This window comes from Chrysochloris asiatica, unplaced genomic scaffold (genome assembly GCF_000296735.1).
Source record: "Chrysochloris asiatica unplaced genomic scaffold, ChrAsi1.0 scaffold00052, whole genome shotgun sequence".
Classification (NCBI taxonomy): domain Eukaryota; kingdom Metazoa; phylum Chordata; class Mammalia; order Afrosoricida; family Chrysochloridae; genus Chrysochloris; species Chrysochloris asiatica.
Genome location: NW_006408570.1, coordinates 16,256,706 through 16,278,339, shown reverse-complemented (window position 1 = coordinate 16,278,339; position 21,634 = coordinate 16,256,706). Strand labels below are relative to the sequence as shown.

Here is a 21,634-nt window from a genome sequence, read left to right as displayed (position 1 = left end):
TACAAAATTGAGGAATTTCATGGACCATTTTGGAAACAGAATCCTATGAAATATTAGTAGTATCAAGCCTCCCCCCTTTTCATTTCTTGATGAGTTAACATTTATTTATCCCAGTTAATAGAAGTCCATTTACTAAGTATGAAACATTGAAGACATCACAATTGAGTACAAACTATTGTGCTGTTAAGGGAGGGAAAGGATATGGAATTAAGGTTTTTGGGTTTTGTGTGTGTGTGTGTTTAGAAATAGGATAACTTAAACAGTGTAGCAAAGGGTCAGGACGCATACTGCATTATTCAAAATAATATCATTTTCAAAATTTTATTAAATCTTTTTTCTTCAAAGCATACAGACATATATAGACATAGAGATCTTAAATAGAAAGACTTCTCAATCTATTTTTTCCACTAGTTGAATAAACATATTCTAATATTATGAATGATATCCTTGGGTGGGTAATGATCTCAGCAGCTACACTGACACTTTCTCATGTTCTAATTCACCTTCACAAATCAATGGCATTAGTTTTTTGGGTTTTGTTTTTTTCTTGACTAAGTAATGTCAGTTGGTGACATTTGCGGCAAGTATAAAAAGGACCCCCTATGGCAGCCATTTTTATTTGATTCCTAAGATCCAAAGGCTGCTGAAAGAACAATTGAATAAAGTTGAGAATTGGAGAAGCTTGATTTTCTTGTTCTCTGTGAAATGAAACTCTAGTCTTTTTCTTCCCCTTCACCTTAAAAGCAAAAGTCTGCTAGGGGGTTGTAGCTGTGTCAAAGCCTCTGGGATGCCACTGCTGATCACTTTAATTACTACGACTAAGGAGGATAAAATTAAAAGTAGCACCATTGAAGCAGTGGAAGAAAGCTTGCCTAGATGTCGGTGAACTGTGAAATATAAAAATTGCATACCAATACATTTTTATGGAAAGGAAACAAGGAATTACATTACTTATTCTTGAAGAGTTTGTCCTTAAATTATCAAGTTTTACTTGTGCATCTATCTATAACAGATTGTAGACCATTTCAGAATGATAAGAAAAATAGTAACTTGAACATATCCTGAGCTAAATATTTTTCAGCGTATGTCCAAAGTGGTTAGTTCTGATTCATCTTCCATACTTGAATATTTTTAATTGAAACACAGGCTCTTTCTGCACCCTAAGCGGACTTTACCTTTTCCTGAAGATGTGGTAGCAAAGAGAAAAGCAAAGCTTAAAGGTGGTACATTCAGCAGTTTTCTAAAGGGGTATAATTTAAAGTCAGGTGTCTACATTTTAAATAAATCTAAACAAGCTAGTTTCTTGCCACCTCTCTGTATTTAGTAGCACAAAGGAGAAGTGAACCTGGTTTGTATAAGTAAAGAACTGTGATTAAAAAGTAAAACAAAACACATACAGAATAAAGGTAGGGCTGCAGAAAAATCTTCTGTACAACAGTGATGTAATAGATAGGACAAGGACTTTGAAATCAGATAAACATGGATTTTAATTATTATGCCATTTATAAGGTATGTAACCTTGGGCAGTGTATTTAAGCATGGGATTCAGTTTCTACCAAATAGTAGCTACCTCAGAGAGTTGTGAGGAGTAAATGAGACATCACATGTAAAAACAGTGCACTGGGCACACAACTTTATTTACACAGAAATTTGTTATAACTTGTTAAAAAATGGACTTGGAGAAGAAGACCTCCTGGAAACACAGGTTCCAAAAAACCCTACCAAGAATACATCCATTTTTAGATTTAGCTTGTTGTTAAGTGCCATTGAGTTGGTTCTGATTCATAGCAACTCCGTATAGATAGGGCTTCCGAAGAGTGGCTGGTGGGTTTGAACTGACAACTTTGCTGTTAACAGCCCATTGCTTATCCTACAGTGCCACACCAGGACTCCAGATTTGCCCTACATAACTCTAAATATCTAACTCTAAAGCACTGGACTACGTGATTAGTTTAAACTGCAAGGTCAGTGTTTCAAACTCAGCAGCCACTCCTTGGAAACCGTATAAAGGGTTACTGTGAGTTGGAATGGACTTGAGGGCACTTAACAACAACAAATACTGTTAGAGAGTCCTGGTGTGGCTCTATAGGATAAGCACTTGATTGCTAACCACAAGGTCAGCCACTGCTCAGAAACCCTATTTGGGGTCACTGTGAGTCGGAACCGACTGGACAGCACTTCACAACCCCAAATACAGTGAGGGTCCTTGTATGGTAGTATATGATAGCCAATGGACTAAATAATAACAAATACAGTGAAACCTATGAGAGCCAGAACTCAACCAGGACTCCTGATTTTTTGAGTCTTGCAAGTTTTCTGCCTTTGACAGGGTGCTTTGCTTATTTTAGTAGAAAATAGTTGGATTCTCCATCTCTGACAGGTTTCCACCTTACACAGGTTCTGGCTTTTCATAACTGTTGTTGTTATTAAGTGCGGTTGAGTCAATTCTGACCATAGGGACCCTGTATAGGGTTTCCAAGGAGCTGCTGGTGAGCTTGAACTTCTTACCTTATGGTTCTTACTGACTTTGCAGTCCAGTTCACAAACACACAGTACCTCACCAGGACTCCATAGTTGTTATAAGGTGCAGTCAAGTATAGGGTTTCTAAGGAGTAGCTGGTGAGTTTGAACTTCCAGCCCTGTGGTTAGCAGTTCAGTGCTTTTCCTACATTACTGCACAAGTAAAAGTCAGTAGACCCATTCTTAGACATTCATTTTATTTAGACCACAAAGATAAATGAAAGATAGTTTTCCTATGAATCAAAATTTTAAAGTGGCTTTTTTAATAACAGTAGTCTTATAAGTTGGCTTACACTCCAGTGAGAATATTACTTTTTTCCCCCACCAGACTAATGAATAGATAATTTTCAGCTATGAGTCACTGCCCTCCTTTCAATGGTCAAAGCAAATAAAAACACATTTCTACACTTGGATTGATAGGGAAACCATTATTGTCAGAAGTAGTCATTACCTTTATATTTGAACAGTGTGTACTGAATGCTGTACAAAATTAATGAAATCATCATCATCACTCCTTTCTGATCATTTATTCCCTGGATGTAAGCACTTTGGTTGTTTTGAGTTAAATAAAAAAACAAAAACAAAAAAACATAGACTTTGTTGCTATTTAATCTTTAAATCACTGCAAAACCCAGCTTTTCATGGGTCATGCTTGTTAAAATGAGGTGATTTTATTTATGATGAATCTGGAAATTCATACACTTGGAAATTAATACTGTCCATTAAGCTAAAATTGGTTGCATAATTGATTGCTGTAGTTACAGTCTTTTCCATTGTGACCTTAACAATTAACTTTTATTTTCACAGTTGTTTTTCTTTGTCTTAAGGGAAGTTAAAAGGTGAGAAAACAAACAATGCAGATCTGCCATCCCACTGGAGAGTTCTAGGCCCAAGCAAAATTGTCTCTGTGGTGTTAGGACATTAGTAGAAAAGTAAATCAAGGCAATCTGATAGAGAACTAGAATTCTGTCAATCAGGCTCAAGAATTTGTGCTGTGTCCATAAACTTTGTTTACTATAGGGTTTTATGAGTTGTAACCTGCCCTTGCAGTCTGTTAATGAGGCTAAATCTTGCTACTTGAGAATTGAATTACAGCACACCTCTGGGCTAATGGTTATAAACAGAAAGTCCCATTAGGGCTGCATTCTGATTTGTTCATTTGCATTTTTTCTATTGTATAGAGAACAATGATGGGTAAATAGGTACAAACAAACAATTTACATAGAAATTGATAAAGTATCCCTAATTAGTATTTAGAGTTAGTTTTATTAATGATTCCCTGCTTTAAATTGCACTCTTGGTAAGCTCTCAGAAACAGCTGCAGCAGGGCAGTATTATTTGGAGAGAAGGGAGGTGAATCGCCTGTGAGGAGAAAAAAAGAAAAAGGTTCCCCTTTCATATTCAGGAATCATTTATTTCATTTTAACTCAGTTAAGATGACCTAAAACCACTTCATCTTAGTTTGAATCACAGAAATTCCAGCTCTGCAACAATTTATTATTCATGCAGTGGAACTTACTTGAAACCTAGTTGCCTGAGGCATATCAAATAATGGTTTTTATTAGTGCTCTTAACTTTTCTTAAATTTGAAAGATGAAAGTTTAGTAAAAGCTCAATTTTCCTCAGTTAGTCATATAATTTGACAATTTAGGGATCAAATTCCTTGATGGCTAAGAGGAAGGGCTCTAGAGTCAAACAGATCTGTTCTAACTATGTGATCTTGTGACTCTGAGCTTAAATATTTTCATTGGTTAGAAAGAAGGTTGTGAAAATTAAATGAGATAGTGCATATAAAGTGTGTAGCGCATAAAAGCTCAGGAAATAGCAACAACCATCACTATTATCAACAAACTTGCATTTCTGTTTTTATTCCTAGTTATATTCTTCAGGTTCAGAAATACCGTGAACTAAGTATGTCTGTATATTATTCTTGCATCTCCAGTCCAGCCCTGCCCACTACCTGCTGTTCCTCCACCTATAAATAAGCTTGTGCCTCCAAATATTAAGAAAGTTTCCACTGAATCTATTAGACCTCTTTCTTCCTTTGCCCCTTCCACTATATCCTACAATCTCATCTCTTTCCTTCCTTCCCTCAAGATTCTTTTTTTATAAATAATTTCTATTACAGAAGTAACATGTATGCTTTGTAGAAAATTCGAAAATGCAAGCAAATAAAAATAACAAAGTGCCATATTTCCACAACCAAAGATCTTCACCATGACAACTTTGTGTGTACCCTTTAAAATTCTGTGCATACATATTTACATGAATATTTGGTTTGCCAAAATGGTAAGATAAGGTCATTGCTGTACATACTATTCTGTAAACAGTCAAGTTACATTTCTTCTGTTTTAATTCTTTGATCATATTCAGTTTTATCTAACTGACTCCTCAATGTCCTTCATAGCTGATTTTTCAAAACCTGTATCAATCCAGGACTATACATTGTACTTTTGTTGTTTGTCATGGTGGTTGACTGGTTGTTTGTTGTTGTACATTGGTTGGTTGATTTGTTTTCATAGCTGTGACTTGTTAAAGCGGTCAGGTCAGTTGTCCTGAATAGCCTACCTTCAGCATTTGTTTGATTGCTTCTTTACTGTGTCATTTAGCATGTTTTCCTGTCTCCTGTACTTCTTCTTAACTGGAACTTCAATCAAAAGACTTACTGGATTCACCTTAAACATTTTGGCTAGACTATAGAAGGAGCTCTGGTAGCGTAGTGGTTACGAATCGGGCTGCGAACCTTAAGGTCAGCGGTTCGAAACTACCAGCCGCTCCACGGGAGAAAGATGAGGCTTTCTACTCCCATAAGGATTTACACCCTCGGAAACCCTGTACAGGGTTGCTATGGGTCGGAACCGACTCGACGGCACTTAACAACAACAAATAGAAGGAGGCTTCAAAAATTTCATGGAAAATTTCCATTATCTTTTCATTCCATTCTTCCAAAAACTTTTTGAAACCCCCTCATAATGTACACTTCTTAGACTTCACATAAAAAGAAAAAAGCCCATAATATTTTATTGACCCAACATTGTGTTGTTGTCAAATGCCATTGAGTTGATTCCGATTCATAGTGATCCTATATAAGGTTTCCAAGGAACAGCTCATGAACTTGAGCTGCTAACCTTGCAGTTCAAACCAACCTTGTGGTCTAACACATTAACCCACACTGCCACATCAGGACCCAACATTAGTGATACTAAAACTGATCACTAGATTAGGTATTAACACTCTGATCCCTCCATTTACAATTAGCTTATAACTTTGAACTAGAAAGTGTGTTATTTAAGAGTTTGTTCCAATTACTACTGCTATATTACAGACCACCCCAAACTTCTTGTTGTTAAGTACTGTGAAGTTGGTTCGACTCACAGTGACCCTGTTGAGTTTGAACTGTCGACCTTGGAGTTCAAACCAACCTTAGGGTTAAGTGTGTATCCTACAATGCCACACCAGGATTCCATCCCAAACTTATTGTTGATAAGTGTCGTTGAGTTGGTTCTGAACCATAGCGACCCTATATAGGGTTTCTAAGAGTGACTGGTGATCTTGAACCACCAACCTTACAGTTCAAACCAGCCTTGCAGTCCAGCACATTAACCCACAGTGTCATATCAGAACTCCATTCCATACTTAGTGGTGTTAAAAAGGGGCGGGGGGGGGCAGGGGGGGGGGTGAAGCAAGTCTTATTGCCATGCTCACAGATTCTGTGGTAACAGTGGGGATGCCTCTTCTCTGCTCCACATTCTCTGGAGCAGCTCAGATGACTTGAACAGTTGAGTGACTCAAAATGGCTGCAGACTGACGTCAGCTGGAGGATCCTCATTCACATGTATGGCACCTGAGCTGGCATGATTCAAACTTGAACTCTGCTAGAACTGTGCACTAGAGCTCCAACATGTGACATGGGCTTCTCACAACATGACAGCTCAGTTTCCAGTGAGAGGACCGCAAGCAAGAATTTCAAGAGACATGTAGACTGAAGGGCAGTATAGGTCTTTCTAGCCTAGCCTTGGAAATCACCAGCAACCCTTCACATTCTGTTAATTATGTACAAGTCAAGAAGGTTGACCCAGATTCAAGGGGAGATGGATTAGATTCCACATCTGGAGGAGAGGGAGTGGCACAGTCATAACAGAATTCGTGTCTAATGGGAGGGATTGTTGCAGCAGTCTGGGGAAATACAGTGTATCAAAGCATAATATGAATGTCTAGCTCCCCATCAGACATTTATGTAGGAGCTTTAATAACAGTTGACAATCTTTGCCAGAATCAATCATTTCATTATGATTTGCAAAATAATGTTTTTATAATTCTGTCATTCCTTTTGCATTTATTAGCTGGCATTATTTGTAAAGTAAAGCTTTCTTTCATTGGCTGGGACTATTTAGTTTCCCTAAAATTCAGTGCCTACTGGAAAGACAAGATAATTGCTTGATTCTTTTCCTTTAATTACTAATTTTCACAAGTTACTTTAAAAGCTGCCTCAAATGGTAACAAATGAGTTTTTCCATTCTTGTACTTTTTGAATATCATAATGAACTCATGAATTTTCATTGATTCAATGTATGATTTCATTGATTAAATTCACTGCAGTCATTGTTCTTTTTGATACTGAAATTGTCCCAATTTGTCTACTGGGAGTTTCAAGCTTGTCCTTGGGTTCATTTAACACCCCTATTAATCTACCCCCATTAATTTTGACAGCTTTCTTTCTAGCCTTCTCAAAGTTTGTGAAAGAATTGCTTAGACTTGAGCTCCACCCATCTAGTTCTTGTCTACCCCTATCTCTGTGGCACTGCTCACCAAGTTTGATTGTCTGTCTGTAAGTTTTCAGACTCATTAACCTCTAACATTTATTGTAGTTGATTAATGCCTTTTTTCTTGAAAGTCTCATTTGTGATTCTCATGATATATCAGTGTTCTAGTTCTCTTACCCTTTCTTAGTTCCTTTGTCCTCCCCTTATCTAAATATAGATTTTTTTTACATTTTAGTCAGTAGGCAGCCTTTCTCTTTGTAGTATATCTTCAGATGTTTTCATCTATTCCTGTAACTTTAGCATCAGTCTGTAATCACAATTTGATCATTCTAAAACTTATTTATGTTTCTGACCTCACAGTCTAGTATGATGTTTCACTTTTCCAACTACTTACTAACATCTTCTTAGAAGTCCTGCCAGCCCTTCAAACCCAGCCTGTCTTACTCAGCCTGTCTTACCCAAACTTCTCTCTCCATTCATGTAGGTCTTTTGAACTTTTCTATTTTCCTAATTTATCTCACAATTCTGCTAGTTGCCCAGATTTCAAACTTCGTAATAACCATTTCCTCTTCCACGTCTAATCATTTACTAAGAATTGTTACAGGTACCGATTTTACCTGGAATTATTATTATTTTTTTTTTTAATGCTTGTTTCTTTCTGTTCTTGTTATTACCATTCGGGTCCTTGATCTCACTACAACTCCCAACTCTCATGAACCCAAGGAAAGCCTTTTTCCAATCCCATTTATCTTCTGCATTGTTACCAAGTTAATTGTTTCAGATACACCTTTTGTTGATCATTCTCATAGACAAAAACAACAGCAGCAATGACAGAAAACAAACAGAAACTGTGTATTTGCCCCCCCACTGTCTAGACAACTTCACCCTGTCATACATAGCCTTCTAAAACTATCTGCTCAGCAGTTTTTCCTGACTTGTCTTGACCTATCACTATTTGCTCTTTGCTCAACAAAACTAGACTACATTCATTTCCCCCAATGTACTTTCTTGTCAGTCTTTCTTTGTACTGCCCCTACCTCCCAGTCTCTCATACTAACCCACCTATTCCACAACCTCATATTTACTCATCCAAATCCTACTCATTCTTCAGGCTTAACTTAAAAAAAAAAAAAAATTACCATGGTGCCTTCTGTTTACTCTTTAGCCAAAAATTTTCTTTTGATCTCTTGCAGCATTTGATACATGCCTCTACATTGTTGTTGTTGTTGTTAAGTGCCATCAAGTCAGTTCCAATTCATAGCAACCCTGTATTGGGTTTCCAAGGAAGAGCTGGTAGGTTTGAACCACCAGCCTTGCAGTTAGCAGTCCTGTGCTTATCCTTTTTGTTGTTGTCATTTAGTGTCGTCAAGTCTGTTGCAACTCACAGCGACCCTGTCCTAGGGTTTCTGAGGCGTGACTGGTGAGTTTGAACTGTCGACCTTGTGGTTCAAATCAACCTTGCAGTCTAGTGCATTATCCTACAGTGCCACACCATGATTCTGTACTTATTTTTTAGAGTGGCAATTTTATTTTTCCCTGTATATTGTAACCTTTATTTTGAAAGCATATACAGTTAAGTTATTCATGGTGAATTCTTTTATAGCACCTAGCATGGTGCCAGGGTGTGTAGTAAGAACCGGAGGTACAAAGATAAATCAAAGGTAACACATACCTTCAAGTAACTGAATTCTAGTAGGAATGAGTCATCTGCCCAGATGAAGTAAATTGGACAGTTACTGTTTTAAAAAGCAAATCAATACAGCACTATAGTAAAATAGAGAAAGGAGTGCTTAATTTCACCAGGAGGAGGAAAAGGTAGTCAGGAAAGGTTTAGTGAATTTAAACTGAACTTTGAAGAATGAGTAGAAGTTAAATAGGTTGAGAGAATACTTCATGAAGAAGAAATGACATTCAAAGCTACAGATGCATGAAACTACATGATGCAAGCAATTCTATATAAATAATGTGAAATTTTATAGAGATTGGGGATGTTAAGAGGAGATAAACCTACAAAGTTATGTTGAGACTAAATTATTACAAGCTTTGATTTGTTATAATAATGTCTGATTTTTATATTTCTTCCAGGTTATAAAGAGATTCACATTGATTAATTGTGATTCATAATGATCTTTATTAAGTAGACTAATTTTAGTTATTTAATTTTCTGTAGTTTATAGTCAGAACTGACTCAGTAGCACTTAACAAGTTTTTAGTTTTAAATATCAGAAACCACATTAGATTACACTTTTCTTAATATGCGTCTTGGGGGAGAGAGAGCTATCAAATATGATTTCATAGCACTATTGAGTTACTACTACTGTTCATTTAAAAATCAGAATTGTATAACTGATATACTATCCCTACCACCACTCCAGGTCCTCTAAAAATACTTACGTTTTCTATATTTAATCCATATAGTCAAGCAGCATTTTGTGCTATCAAAGAAAATAAATAAGAGCATAGTGCTCTATGCTTTTATTAGAAAATAGCAAGTTAAATTCTATTCTTAAAGAATATATTAATTGAAACTCTGTTGTTGGAATTATGTCCCTTTTCTATAAGAAGCCTGATTATTTTGTTAAAAATAGTTTCTGATATTTTCTTAGTAATCTGTATTGCCAAACATTCTTTAAGAGCTAGTTTGAATTTTTAATGGACATTTTAGTACAATAATTTGTAAATGTTAAAAAATAATCTGATCCTAGGATGTCTTTTAAAAATGGTGTGACATCCAACTGATATAGAGCATCCTATTTATAATGTGGGCAAAGCACCATGCTGTAAACTGGTTACTATCATGATGATCAGATTGAAAATGAAATTGCATTTCTGTCAATTACTGAGTTGGCAACTGTTCAATATATCTTAGCAGCAAGATGAAGAGCGACGTCGGCAGCTGAGAGAGAGAGCTCGTCAGCTAATAGCAGAAGCTCGATCTGGAGTGAAGATGTCAGAACTTCCCAGCTATGGTGAAATGGCTGCAGAAAAGTTGAAAGAAAGGTCAAAGGCATCTGGAGGTGAGTTAAAGAATCTTGTATCATATTCTACAGACAACCCAGAAATCTACAGTGAACCTTTTGGGACTTTTTATTCTTACTTCAAAAATGTTGCATCAAATACATAAAGTTTCTAACCTATTGATAACACTGAAGAAAACCTAAAGGAAGCATAGTAAATCAAGATGATAAGTGTTGCTATTTTCCAAATCAAAATTTTGGCTTCATTATTGGAAATTCAAGAAATACTTTCTTAGAATATTGCTTTTTTAGAAAATTTATACAGACCTTGGTTTGTGATACACCATGCTGCCTCTTTAATTGTATTATTGTTGTTGTTAAGTGCCATCAAGTCAGTTCCAACTCATAGCAACCCTGTATAGGGTTTCCTCAGGGCAGCTGGTGAGTTTGAACCACCAACCTGTGTTTCAAATAGACCTTGAGGTTGAGTACTTATCCTATGGTGCCTTGCCAGGACTTCCCTTAATTGTATTATTGTTGTTGTTAGGTGCTATCAAGTTGGTACCGACTCAAAAAAAAAAAAAAAAAAGTACATATATTGCAATCAAGTCTTCAACGTCTAAATGGTGAGTTTTAGAATGAAGGATTTTCACTTTGAAGCTGATCTTTAGAAAGTAACTTCAAAGATGTTCTGGCTTTATAGCCTGGCAGAATAAGTTTTCATTGACTGGACACAGCTTATTGTTTAATATCCTACCATTATAATTTTAGTTACAATACTTCAAAGTGAACTTCCGTACATCAATTAACATATTCATGCCAGGGTTACTCAAATGAATAAGTCCCATGTCAGCTTCTTAGTCTCCTTACTCTATAAGGATCTTCTTCAGTGTCTATATTGAAAATGATTCTTAACTTTATGTTAGGACAAGAATGTATAATTGAAGAGATGTTTGATTTTGCAACTCAATTTAAGCATCTGTATTTTCTTCTTTCCTTTTAAAGATAATTATCTGTCAAAACATGTCAGGTACTTGTCCTAACTTTATCTCAGGCTATTAAGATTACCCTGAAGAGTGAATACTCAAATAAGACCTCAGGTAGATAAGCTGTTTCTAGGTTAATGATAATTTTCTTCAAAGTAAAGGCAAACATATTGCCATAAATTTTAATTGACTTCATCTAATGTCCATAACCATGGGAGAAAGATGAGCCCGTCTACTCCTGCAAAGATATACAACCTTGGAAACCCTATAAAGAGTCACTATGAGTTGGAACCAACTCAAGGGTACTTAACAACAAAAAATGCTCATAGCATCTAGCCTTCCATCCATAAATTTGAAAGTTTCTACCCCAAACAGTATGCATCTATCCCTGTGGTCTTTTTAAGAATGTATACATGTTAGTTAAATCCTTCATCTTATTTTTTCAGTGCCTGTCATTTAGGATTCCCATTGCAATTTCTATACTGTTTCTATACTACAGTTTTATATAGCATCCCTGACTACTCACAGCTACATTTTTATAATGCTGTAATAATTTGCTTTACTTTATCATTAATAACAAGGTACTTACCTTATTTAAAAATTCTAGATTAGCTAAGTAAGTGTTAGGAGTCGTCCTCCTTTATCTATGGATGATAGAAAACCCTCAATTCCTTTATCATATTTTTCCCCAAGACAGACTGTCTTAACACTACTAATGCCACCTTCATATGGCATCATAAAGCAGTGGAGGTGAAGAGTAATAATAGGATGGACATAAACCTACTATCTCTTAATTTAGTTAGTTTTCCCAGTGGTGTTCCAATAGCAGTACTAAATGTATTGCAAGCTTTAATAAGGCTTTAAATTGATGGTGAACTATGTAGTTGGTCTTGTATCTATAATCGAACCCCCAATTGAGGCCAAGCCAAAACTAGACTAGGAAACAGTTTGTCAGTTTTAGGACCCACAGAATAGGTAGCTTCCCTGTTTGGTAATTAGGGAAATCAGAGATCTGAATTGAAACATTCAACAGCCAACAAAGTAAAGGAGAAATGAGGATTGCATCTGGAGAGCTAGCAAAGGTGTGTAAATTAGAATGGGGAAAGCCAGCTGAGATGAAGAGAGTTTGACAATGACTTATGAGAACTACTGAATCTATATCCTAAGGATATGAATGTAGCCAGGGTCCATCCACTTCTCCTGTAAGACATGCCTTACTTTGGATGTTGGAAGCCTGAGGTTGAGCTAAGGCTGACATACAATAGATGGAGCAGGCCTATTTCTTGTTCTCAAAGGTGGATACTGACCTCTTTTCATAAAGATATTTGGATCAGATCCAGTCTACTTTGGCCTCAAGGTCTAAGTTGAAGCTAGTGAGGCTGGGAGTGAAAAAGGGAGAGGGTAAAATTCCTGCCCAAAATTCAGCCACTTATACGTAAGCATTTATCATTGAGCAGTGCCTACCACTTAACAATTTTTTCTGTAGAGGGTCCAAATAAATATTTTATGCTTTGTAGGCTATATATCTCTTATCACAGCTGCTTTACCTCTTCCCTTGTATGCATCAGGGAAACAGCCTTGGATGCTATGTCAGCAAATGGGTATGGCTGTTATTTACCAAAAAAAGGCAGGGGGCTAGGTTTGGCCTCTTGTCTGACCCTTGCATTGTAGCAAATTAGAAATTCAATCTAGTTCCCAAGAGTCTAACTCTTAAATGAAGAATGCCCATGTGAAGTGGGTAAATCAGGGTAAAGAATTAACAAATTAGTGTCCCAATGTCTAGTGGGAATCATCTGATCTGACAGAGGCAGTTTTTCTGGGGAACAGAGTGAAAGGAGAGAGAAATAATTTGGGTACAACCTAGATGGAGAAGTAGATCAGAAAACTTTGGCCCAGAGTAACTAAGAAGGGGATATAGTTAAAAAAAAAAGGACAGAATGATATAATTAAAATAATGTGTTGAACATGATCATTTTATGATCATTCCATTTAATGAGCTTATATAAAAGCTAGCTTATTTTGTTGTTCTCAAGTAACAGCCAGTCTCAGGGAGGAAAATAAGCTTCCTAAGTTTGAAGTGAGGTGTTTTAAGCTTCTTGGTGTGCACAGAAAATGCATGGTGTCCACAGAAAATATTGCAGTCAGGCATAGCCTAATTCTTGTGTAAAAACTGAATCACACGTGTCCTAGCTTTTACTTTTCCTCCATTTGACATAATTGTAAGGCTATAGAATCAAGTGATAGTGCAGTGCACTACTTTTTTTTTTTTTTTTTTTTTAATTTCTAAGTCAGTTTTTAGTTGTACCTCTATAATGGCCTTATTTTTAAATCCTCATTTTAACTAAGTGACAAACATGGATTCACTTTATTGCATTGATCCTATAAGACAGAGGTGTTTGAGGGAAAGTTTGGTGTTTTGTTTGTAGTTTTATGGTACTATGGTCAGAGAATATGACTTGAATTTCTGTTTTGGCAATTTACTAAGGTTTTTATTTTGGACAAATGTTAAATTTTTGTGAATGGTTTATGGGCATTTGCATAGATAGTAAGTACCTTGTTTTGCTTTTTGAATGAATAAAGGAAAATTTTTAAAAATTGTCTATGAACAAGATTGTGTGCCTGCATAATACCTGTTGTCAGTTATAGCAAATAGATTTACATAAATATATTGAGTCAAAATAAAATCCTACCTATGATAATTTTTATTTTTTGGAGCATGGTGGCTTTGTAGGATAAGCACTGAACTGCGAACCACATGGTCATAGGTTTGAATGCACCAACTGCACCTCAGAAGAAAGATGAGGCTTTCTGTTCCCATCAAGATTTACAACCTCAGAAACCCTATATGGGGTCACTATGAGTTGGAACTGACTCAGCAGCACTTAACAACAAAAACATTAATAAGGAACCGTGGTAGCACAATGGTTAAGGGCTCTGCCGTTCACCAAAATGTTAGCAATTCAAGTCCATCAGCCGCTCCATGGGAGAAAGATGTAGCAGTCTGCTTCTGTGAAGATATACAGTCTTGGAAACTCTATGGGGCAATTCTACTCTGTCCTATAGGGTTTCTATGATTTGTAATAGACATGGATTTTCAGTTTTATTAACAAGATAATATTTGTGTTGTGTAATGGAGCTCTAATTTCCTTTCTGCTTTGTTAAACCTACTGAATTTTCAGTGCTTAACCATAAAGATTAATTTTTATTTTTTCAAAACTTGTTACTGTGAATTGAGTAAAGTTTCACAGAGCAGATCATCAGTTTACATTTGGCAAATCTTGTAATTTTACATTCAACAAATCATATGTTTCATTACAATGATTGTAATCCCTTACATGTACCATCAGTTAACAGTATTTACCTGTATTCATTTTAACTCTTGCATTCCTCCTTGTGTCTCCACTACTTACACCTTTCCTCGGCCAACCTTCCCCTTTTTATATACTACTTTCCCCATCACCCAAAAGGAGCTCTGGTAGCATAGTGGTTACAAATTGGGCTGCAGACCTTAAGGTGAGCAGTTTGAAACTACCAGCTGTTCGTGGGAGAAAGAGGAGGCTTTCTGCTCCTGTAAAGATTTACAGCCTCCGAAACCCTGTACAGGGTTGCTATGAGTCCATGGCACATAACCACCACCACCATTACCCAAGTTACCATGTGTCTACCCTTTACTCTGGTAGCGTAGTGGTTACGAGTCGGGCTGCCAACCTCAAGGTCAGCAATTCAAAATTACCAGCAGTTCTGCAGGAGAAAGATGAGGCGTGTTACGCTCCTATAAAGATTTACAGCCTCAGAAACCCTGTGCGAGGTCACTATGAGTCAGAACCGACTCCACGGTACTTAACAACAACAACAACAATAATCCTCTACTCAGTGAATAATTTTCCCTTCCCTCCCTCCATTGGTAACTATCACAGAATATTTATTTTAGCAAGAAAACCTTTTCTTAACTTTTTATAACAGTGGTCTAAAACATTATTTGTCCTTTTTGTGATTGACTAACTTCACTCAGCATAATGTCCTCCAGGTTCATCCTTGTTACAAGGTGTTTTGCAGATTCATCATTATTCTTTAACATTGCGTAATATTCCATTGTGTGTATATACCAAAGTTTTTTTTAACCATTCTTCTGGTGATGGGCATTTAGGCTGTCTCCATCTTTTTGCTGTTGTGAATAGTGCCTCAGTGAACATGGGTGGCATATACCTACTTGTGTCATGACTTATTTCTTAAGGATATGTGCCAAGTAGAGGGCTTGCTGGGCCATACATAATTTCTATTTCCAATTTTTTGAGAAAGCACCATTACCATCTTCCACAGTGGCTGCACCATTTTATGGCCCCACCAGCAGTATAGGAGGGTCCCAGTCTCTCCATACCCTGTCCAGTATTTGTTGCTTTCTGAGTTTCTTTGAACTTTGCTATTAATGCTGGGGTGAGATGATATCTCATTATTATTTTAATGTGCATCTCTCTAATGGCTAATGAAGTCCTGGTGTGGTGCTGTGGGTTAATGTGCCAGACTGCAAAGCCATTTGAACTGCAAGGTCGGCGGTTCAAACTTACCAGCTGCTCCTCGAAAACCTTATACAGGGTTGCTATGGGTCGGAACTGACTTGACAGCACTTCACAACAACAACAGTGGCTAATGATCTTGAGTCATGTTTGTTGACTGCCTGAATGTCATCTTTGGTAAAATGTCTGTTCATGCCCTTTGCCCATTTTTAAATTGGATTATTTGTCTTCTTGTTGAGGTGTTGAAGTGTTCTGTACATTTTAGAAAGTACTCCCTTGTCTCATATGTCATTGCCAAAAGTTTTTCCCCAGTCTGTGGTAAAGAATCATTTTTAACATCTAGATTCTTAAACACTCACACATATATTTATGCATATACACACACACATGCCCTTTAGTTCTGCTTGAATGCTTTTAGAGCATGTGTTAAGAAATGTGCAACACTAACTGTTGAAAACAATTCAAGAATTCATCATAAAACTAAAGTCAATGAATGGAAAGAAAGTGGAAATCCATTCTTAAGAAGACCTGATCTATATAGGAGATCAATTTTTACTCTTGCCCTCCCAAATAGTAATCCTTTTATCTCAGGTTAACAATACATATATAAACATTGAGTTAACCCACTCAGCTTAGCATTACTGGAGAGTGGCAGTGTAGATAGAGATTTCATTTAGCTGGGAAATAAAATGAATGGCACCTGTTTAACATCACATAGGAATCTGGCATTGTGTAAGTGGGTAGTGAAAAGAGGCACACTTTTCTGCATATCACTGCAACTTGAAAGTACCCAAATCTGAACACATTTCCAGACTTAGCTATTTTCACGGTAATGCCATCCATCTAGTTATTTGGGCTAGAGAGTTGATTTGGGGTACTCCTTCACCATTTGTCTCCTTAGTATCCCTCCTTCCACTACTCACTACCCAATCAGTTTCAAATCCTGCCATGCCCACTTGTAAATTCTTTTGTTTCAAGTTACACTCCCCACTTAGCTCAAGACATAGTCTCCAATCTGGATTTCCTGCCTCCAGCTTTTCTGTTCTTCCATTTGACATTTATGTCAGCAATTTTGCATGAAGCCTCATGTTACATGCGTAGTCCGCTCCCATGCATAATCCCTAGGCCACCTTCTCTCTCATAATAGAAGGTATAGTAGAATGTAAGCAAGAGTAACAGCATAGGAATAATGTTGAAGCTGCTCTAATTCTAATTCAGAAAAGCCATAGTGCTTATGGCCATTAATTACTTATAGTACTTATTACTAATAATAAGTTATTTTTATACATACCTCAAAACTGATGACAATAAGACACTTTAGTTGAAAACTGCTTATACAGACTACTGTTAAATTAATCTAACTCACAGTGCTGAGCATGTTAGGGTCTCAATGAAGATTATCTTATTCTAAACAAACCATAAGGGAATAGTGTTATTATTTGTTGTTAGTTGTTGACTCATGATGACCTTATGTGTGCAGTGTAGAACTATTCTGTAAGACTTTCAAAGATGTGACCTTTTGGAAGCAAATCTTCCTAGGCACCTCTGGGTGTGTTTGAACTGCCAACCTTAATGATATAATTCGGTAGTTAAGTCATGATTTCATCATCTTCATTCTGTGATCTGATGCAGTCATTCTGCATTTTCATATAACACTGATTTTCACATAGCAACCTGACCTATGGAACCTAACCATTCCAATTAGTAAGGAGTGGCTGTATAGTAACTTGAACCTTATACCTCTAATGCAGAATAAATTCATATGCAACTTGGTATCTCCTTGACATTTAGCACTATGTTTTGCAAATTGCAAGCACAGTATACAATCGAAGTTTCTTAAATAAGTAAATTAATAGCAGTTAAATTTTGTGCTTTTACTCTAGATAATTAGTGATCATCAAAGGAGGATGATTGATAAAAATGAAATGCGTTGTTGTTAGTGTCATTAAGTCCATTCCAACTTAATAGCAACCCTGTATAGGGTTTCCAAGGAGTGGCTGGTGAGTTTGAACTGCCAACCTTGTGGTTAGTAGTCCAGTCCAGTGCTTATCCTACAACACCACACCAGCACTGCACTGTTGTTGTTAAGTGCTGTCACATTGGTTGCGACCCTGTATAGGGTTTCTGAGGAGCCACTGGTGAGCTTGAACCACCGACCTTGCAGTTCAAACGGCTTTACAGTCTGGCGCATTAACCCACAGCGCTACCCCAGGACTCCAGAACTGCACTGTTGTTGTTGTTGTTAGGTGCCATCGAGTCGACACCGACTCATAGCGACCTTATGCACAGCAGAGCTAAACAATGTGTGATCCTGGGCCAACTTCACTACTCTTGACACACTTGAGTCCATCGATGCTGCAACCTGGCCAATCCATCTTGTTGGGGGTCTTCCTCTTTATCTCTGACCATCTTACCAAACATGATGTCCTTCTCCAGTGACTGTTCCCTCCTGGCAATGTGTCCAAAGTATGAGAGACGAAGTTTGGCCATCTTGGCCTCTAAAGAGCACTCTGACTGCACTTCTTCCAAAACAGATCTATTGGTTCTTTTAGCAGCCCATGGCACTTTTAGTATTCTCCTCCAACACCATAATTCAAAGGCATCAATTCTTCCTTACTCACTGTCCAGCTTTTGCATTCATATGAGGTTATTGAAAATACCATGGCTTGGGTCAGGCACACCTTAGTCCTCAAGCCAATATCTTTGCTCTTCAACACTTTAAAAAATTCCTGTGCAGCAGATTTGCCTAATGCAATACGTCATCTGATCTCTTGACTGTTGCTTCTGTGAGTGTGATAGTTTATCCAAGAAGAATGAAGTCCTTGACAGCATCAATCCTTTCTCTGTTGATAAGGATGTTGTTTGTTAGTCCAGTGGTGAGGATTTTTTGACATTGAGATGTAATCTGTACCGAAGGCTGTGCTCTTTGATCTTCATCGGTAAATGTTTTAAGTCCTCTTCTCTTTCAGCAAGGTCATTTGTATCATCTGCATATCGCAGGTTGTTAATGAGTCTTCCTCCAATCCTGATGCCAGAACTGCATTAGACCCCCATAAACTTAATAAACTATCTCTAACACAGAGCAATACTGAGGAAGTATTCTCCACACCTATATGGGACTCATTTACTTAAACCACAAAATTATTTAGAGAAGTATTTATAAGGATAATGAAGTTGAAGATGCCCACCTTTTGAACTGAGTCAAGTAGATTGCGCTAAGCACATTTGATTAGACAGATCTCGCAGTAGATTATATTTGAATGATGTAGTCAAGTATAACACCTTAGCTATTTCTTTAAAAGTATTTAGCGATGTTTTTATCTCTGCACTCATCCCAACCTCCTATATGGGCATTTTTCATATGGTTTTCTTTTTATATGGCATGCCTTCAATAACTGTTAACCATTATTAGTAGTACTACTGCAAAGCTGTTTGAATTGCAAGGTCAGCGGTTCAAGCTCACTAGCTGCTCCTTGGAAACCATATACAGGGTCGCTATGGGTCGGAATCTACTCAACAGCACTTAACAACAATGACAACAACAACAACAATGTTCATAAAAAGTATTTAGTTGGAAGTCACATTGGTTAAAAATGTAATACAAGTGTCTATAGAAAAAGTGACAGATATTAAGGAATTGAGCTAAACCTAGAACTTTACATCTTCTCAATTAGAAAAATTTTGAATATCTCCCTATTAATAAAAGTTGCCTAATAAAAAAGAAATTTTAGAGTTATAGGGGTTACTTCTGCTTCCAGTGCTTGACAGGTATTTCTCAAAAATGCACTGTTAGCAACAGAATTTAAAGCTAAACCTTGAATATTCAAGTCACGTTATTGCTATCCCTTTTGAAATGTATAGCGTTCAGAATTAGTCAGTTTGTATCACTAGAATTTATGAAGGAAAAAATGTATGTATATAAATCTAGTTTCACCAAAACCCAAACCCACTACCATCAAGTCAGTTCCAGCTCATAGCAACACTGTATAGAGTTTCCAAGGCTGTAAATCTGTGGGGGCAGGCAGCCTCATCTTTCACCCTGAGAGCTACTGGTGGGTTTGAACTTTGACCCTGTATGTAGCAACCCAGTGCTTATTCTATGTGCCACAGTGTTACCTATACATATATACTATAAATTCTTAATGTGAAAACCAAGACCAAATTAATTGTGATGTAAACCTTTTTCTAAAGATATTAAAAATAGAAAATAGAAGACTTTTTCATTTCCATTTTTAAATTTTGAGTAATAAGAATTTTTCCTTACCTTAGGTCTTCCAAGAATTTCTTAGTTGTTTCTGAACTTTCTTTTGTATAAGGGTGCTATCTCTTGTCTCACTCTTATCAATTCTTCTATGTGTAATGCTTTTATGATAATTTATTAGTAGCATAAAAGCATTCACATCTTCCTACAAATGATATAGAGTTATAAGTTTATAAAGAATGATTGGTTTCTTTATGCATTTGTATCTAATAAATGATGAAGATGTAAAAGTTATAAATGTAGATGGCATTTTAAAAAAAATCATGTGATGACCATCAGAAATCCAACTTTATTTTTGTGTGTTGTTGTCAAACATTACTAGTAGATTACCTTTTATAATATAAGGACGCAATGTGCTCAGTGATTCAGAGACAGCGCATGGCAAATTGTCAAAACCTTTGCATCTCCTTTGGTATGGCAATTCATTTTTTATATATGAATAGCAAATAGAAATGTTAATCCGAGAGTGAAAAAGTGACTTAAAACTGAATTCTTGCTTATCAATGTCCCACCTAGATTTGAATAACTGTTATTAAAATACTAATTTTTCTCCTTAATGTTTTGCACAAATGCTATGAAGTAGAAATATACTAACATTGTTGCTACATGTTCCTACAGATGAAAATGATAATATTGAGATAGATAATAACGAGGAGATTCCTGAAGGCTTTGTTGTAGGAGGTGGAGATGAACTTACTAACTTAGAAAATGACCTTGATACTCCCGGTAATTTCATATTCAAATGTTTTGTGTCCTGGTGCATGACAGACTTGATGGCTATATTTTTATTATTATCTCATTACTACTAATAATAATAATTTCTCTCTATGGTTTTATTACGTATCATGTCCTTCCAAATCTTTTCACTAAATCCACCTTCCATCAATTTTATGTTATTTTATTTTAGTCTTAATATTAAGTTTAGTAATAAAAATGGACTAGCAAATTGTATGTTGTGTTCCCTTATAACTAAGATTCACTTTTACATTTTATGTTGTATGAAACAACTTTTAGGCATACAATAGTTGCTTCCTTTTGTCCCAACTTAAACATTTTGATATGAACCTTGTTGAAGTGTATAGCTAGAATACGCCGAATGTAAACCTAAACCATGGATCAGATTTTCTGACTTAGTTTAGAATTGATAGTCATCTTGGTTGTAATACTATTTTGTAAATGTTGTGCTTCCTTTAAATACTTAAAAATCACTACTAATAAATTATTCTTCTACAAGAAATGCTTTATTTGAGAACTCCTTGTATAGATTGCTGTTAAGTTAGTCTTGTTGTTGTTGTTGTTAAGTGCTGTCAAGTCGTTTCCAACTCATAGCAGCCCTGTATAGGATTTCCAAGGAGCAGCTGGTGAGTTTGAACTGCCAACCTTGTGGTTCGCAGTCCAGTGCTGATCCTACAGTGCCACACCAGGAATCCAAGTTAGTCTTATACTTTATAAATCAAAAATCTTGTATCAGTAAATCACATTGATAATTGACCTTCATAAGTTTCTGATTAAAATCCAAAGATATTTGGTGATGGTTTTTAATTGGTAAGTGTTCTTTCCATATGCATTGCCTTTATAAGTCAGCAGCAAGTGATAATCCAAAGCTTTGTATACATTTGGGGCTTCGTAAATG

General features: G+C 36.5%; 1 protein-coding gene across 3 annotated transcripts in view; it reads left to right on the top strand.

Annotated features, from left to right (window-relative positions):
• The window catches only part of EHBP1 (EH domain binding protein 1), a 529,253-nt gene that overhangs the window by 442,154 nt on the left and 65,465 nt on the right, over positions 1–21,634 (top strand). For 2 of the 3 annotated variants that reach the window (XM_006862972.1, XM_006862973.1), the window contains 2 exons: positions 10,153–10,300; positions 20,620–20,727. In XM_006862972.1, the coding sequence (XP_006863034.1) occupies positions 10,153–10,300; positions 20,620–20,727 (256 nt within the window). The remainder of the gene's footprint in view (positions 1–10,152; positions 10,301–20,619; positions 20,728–21,634) is intronic. The other variant, XM_006862974.1, reaches the window with a different exon arrangement.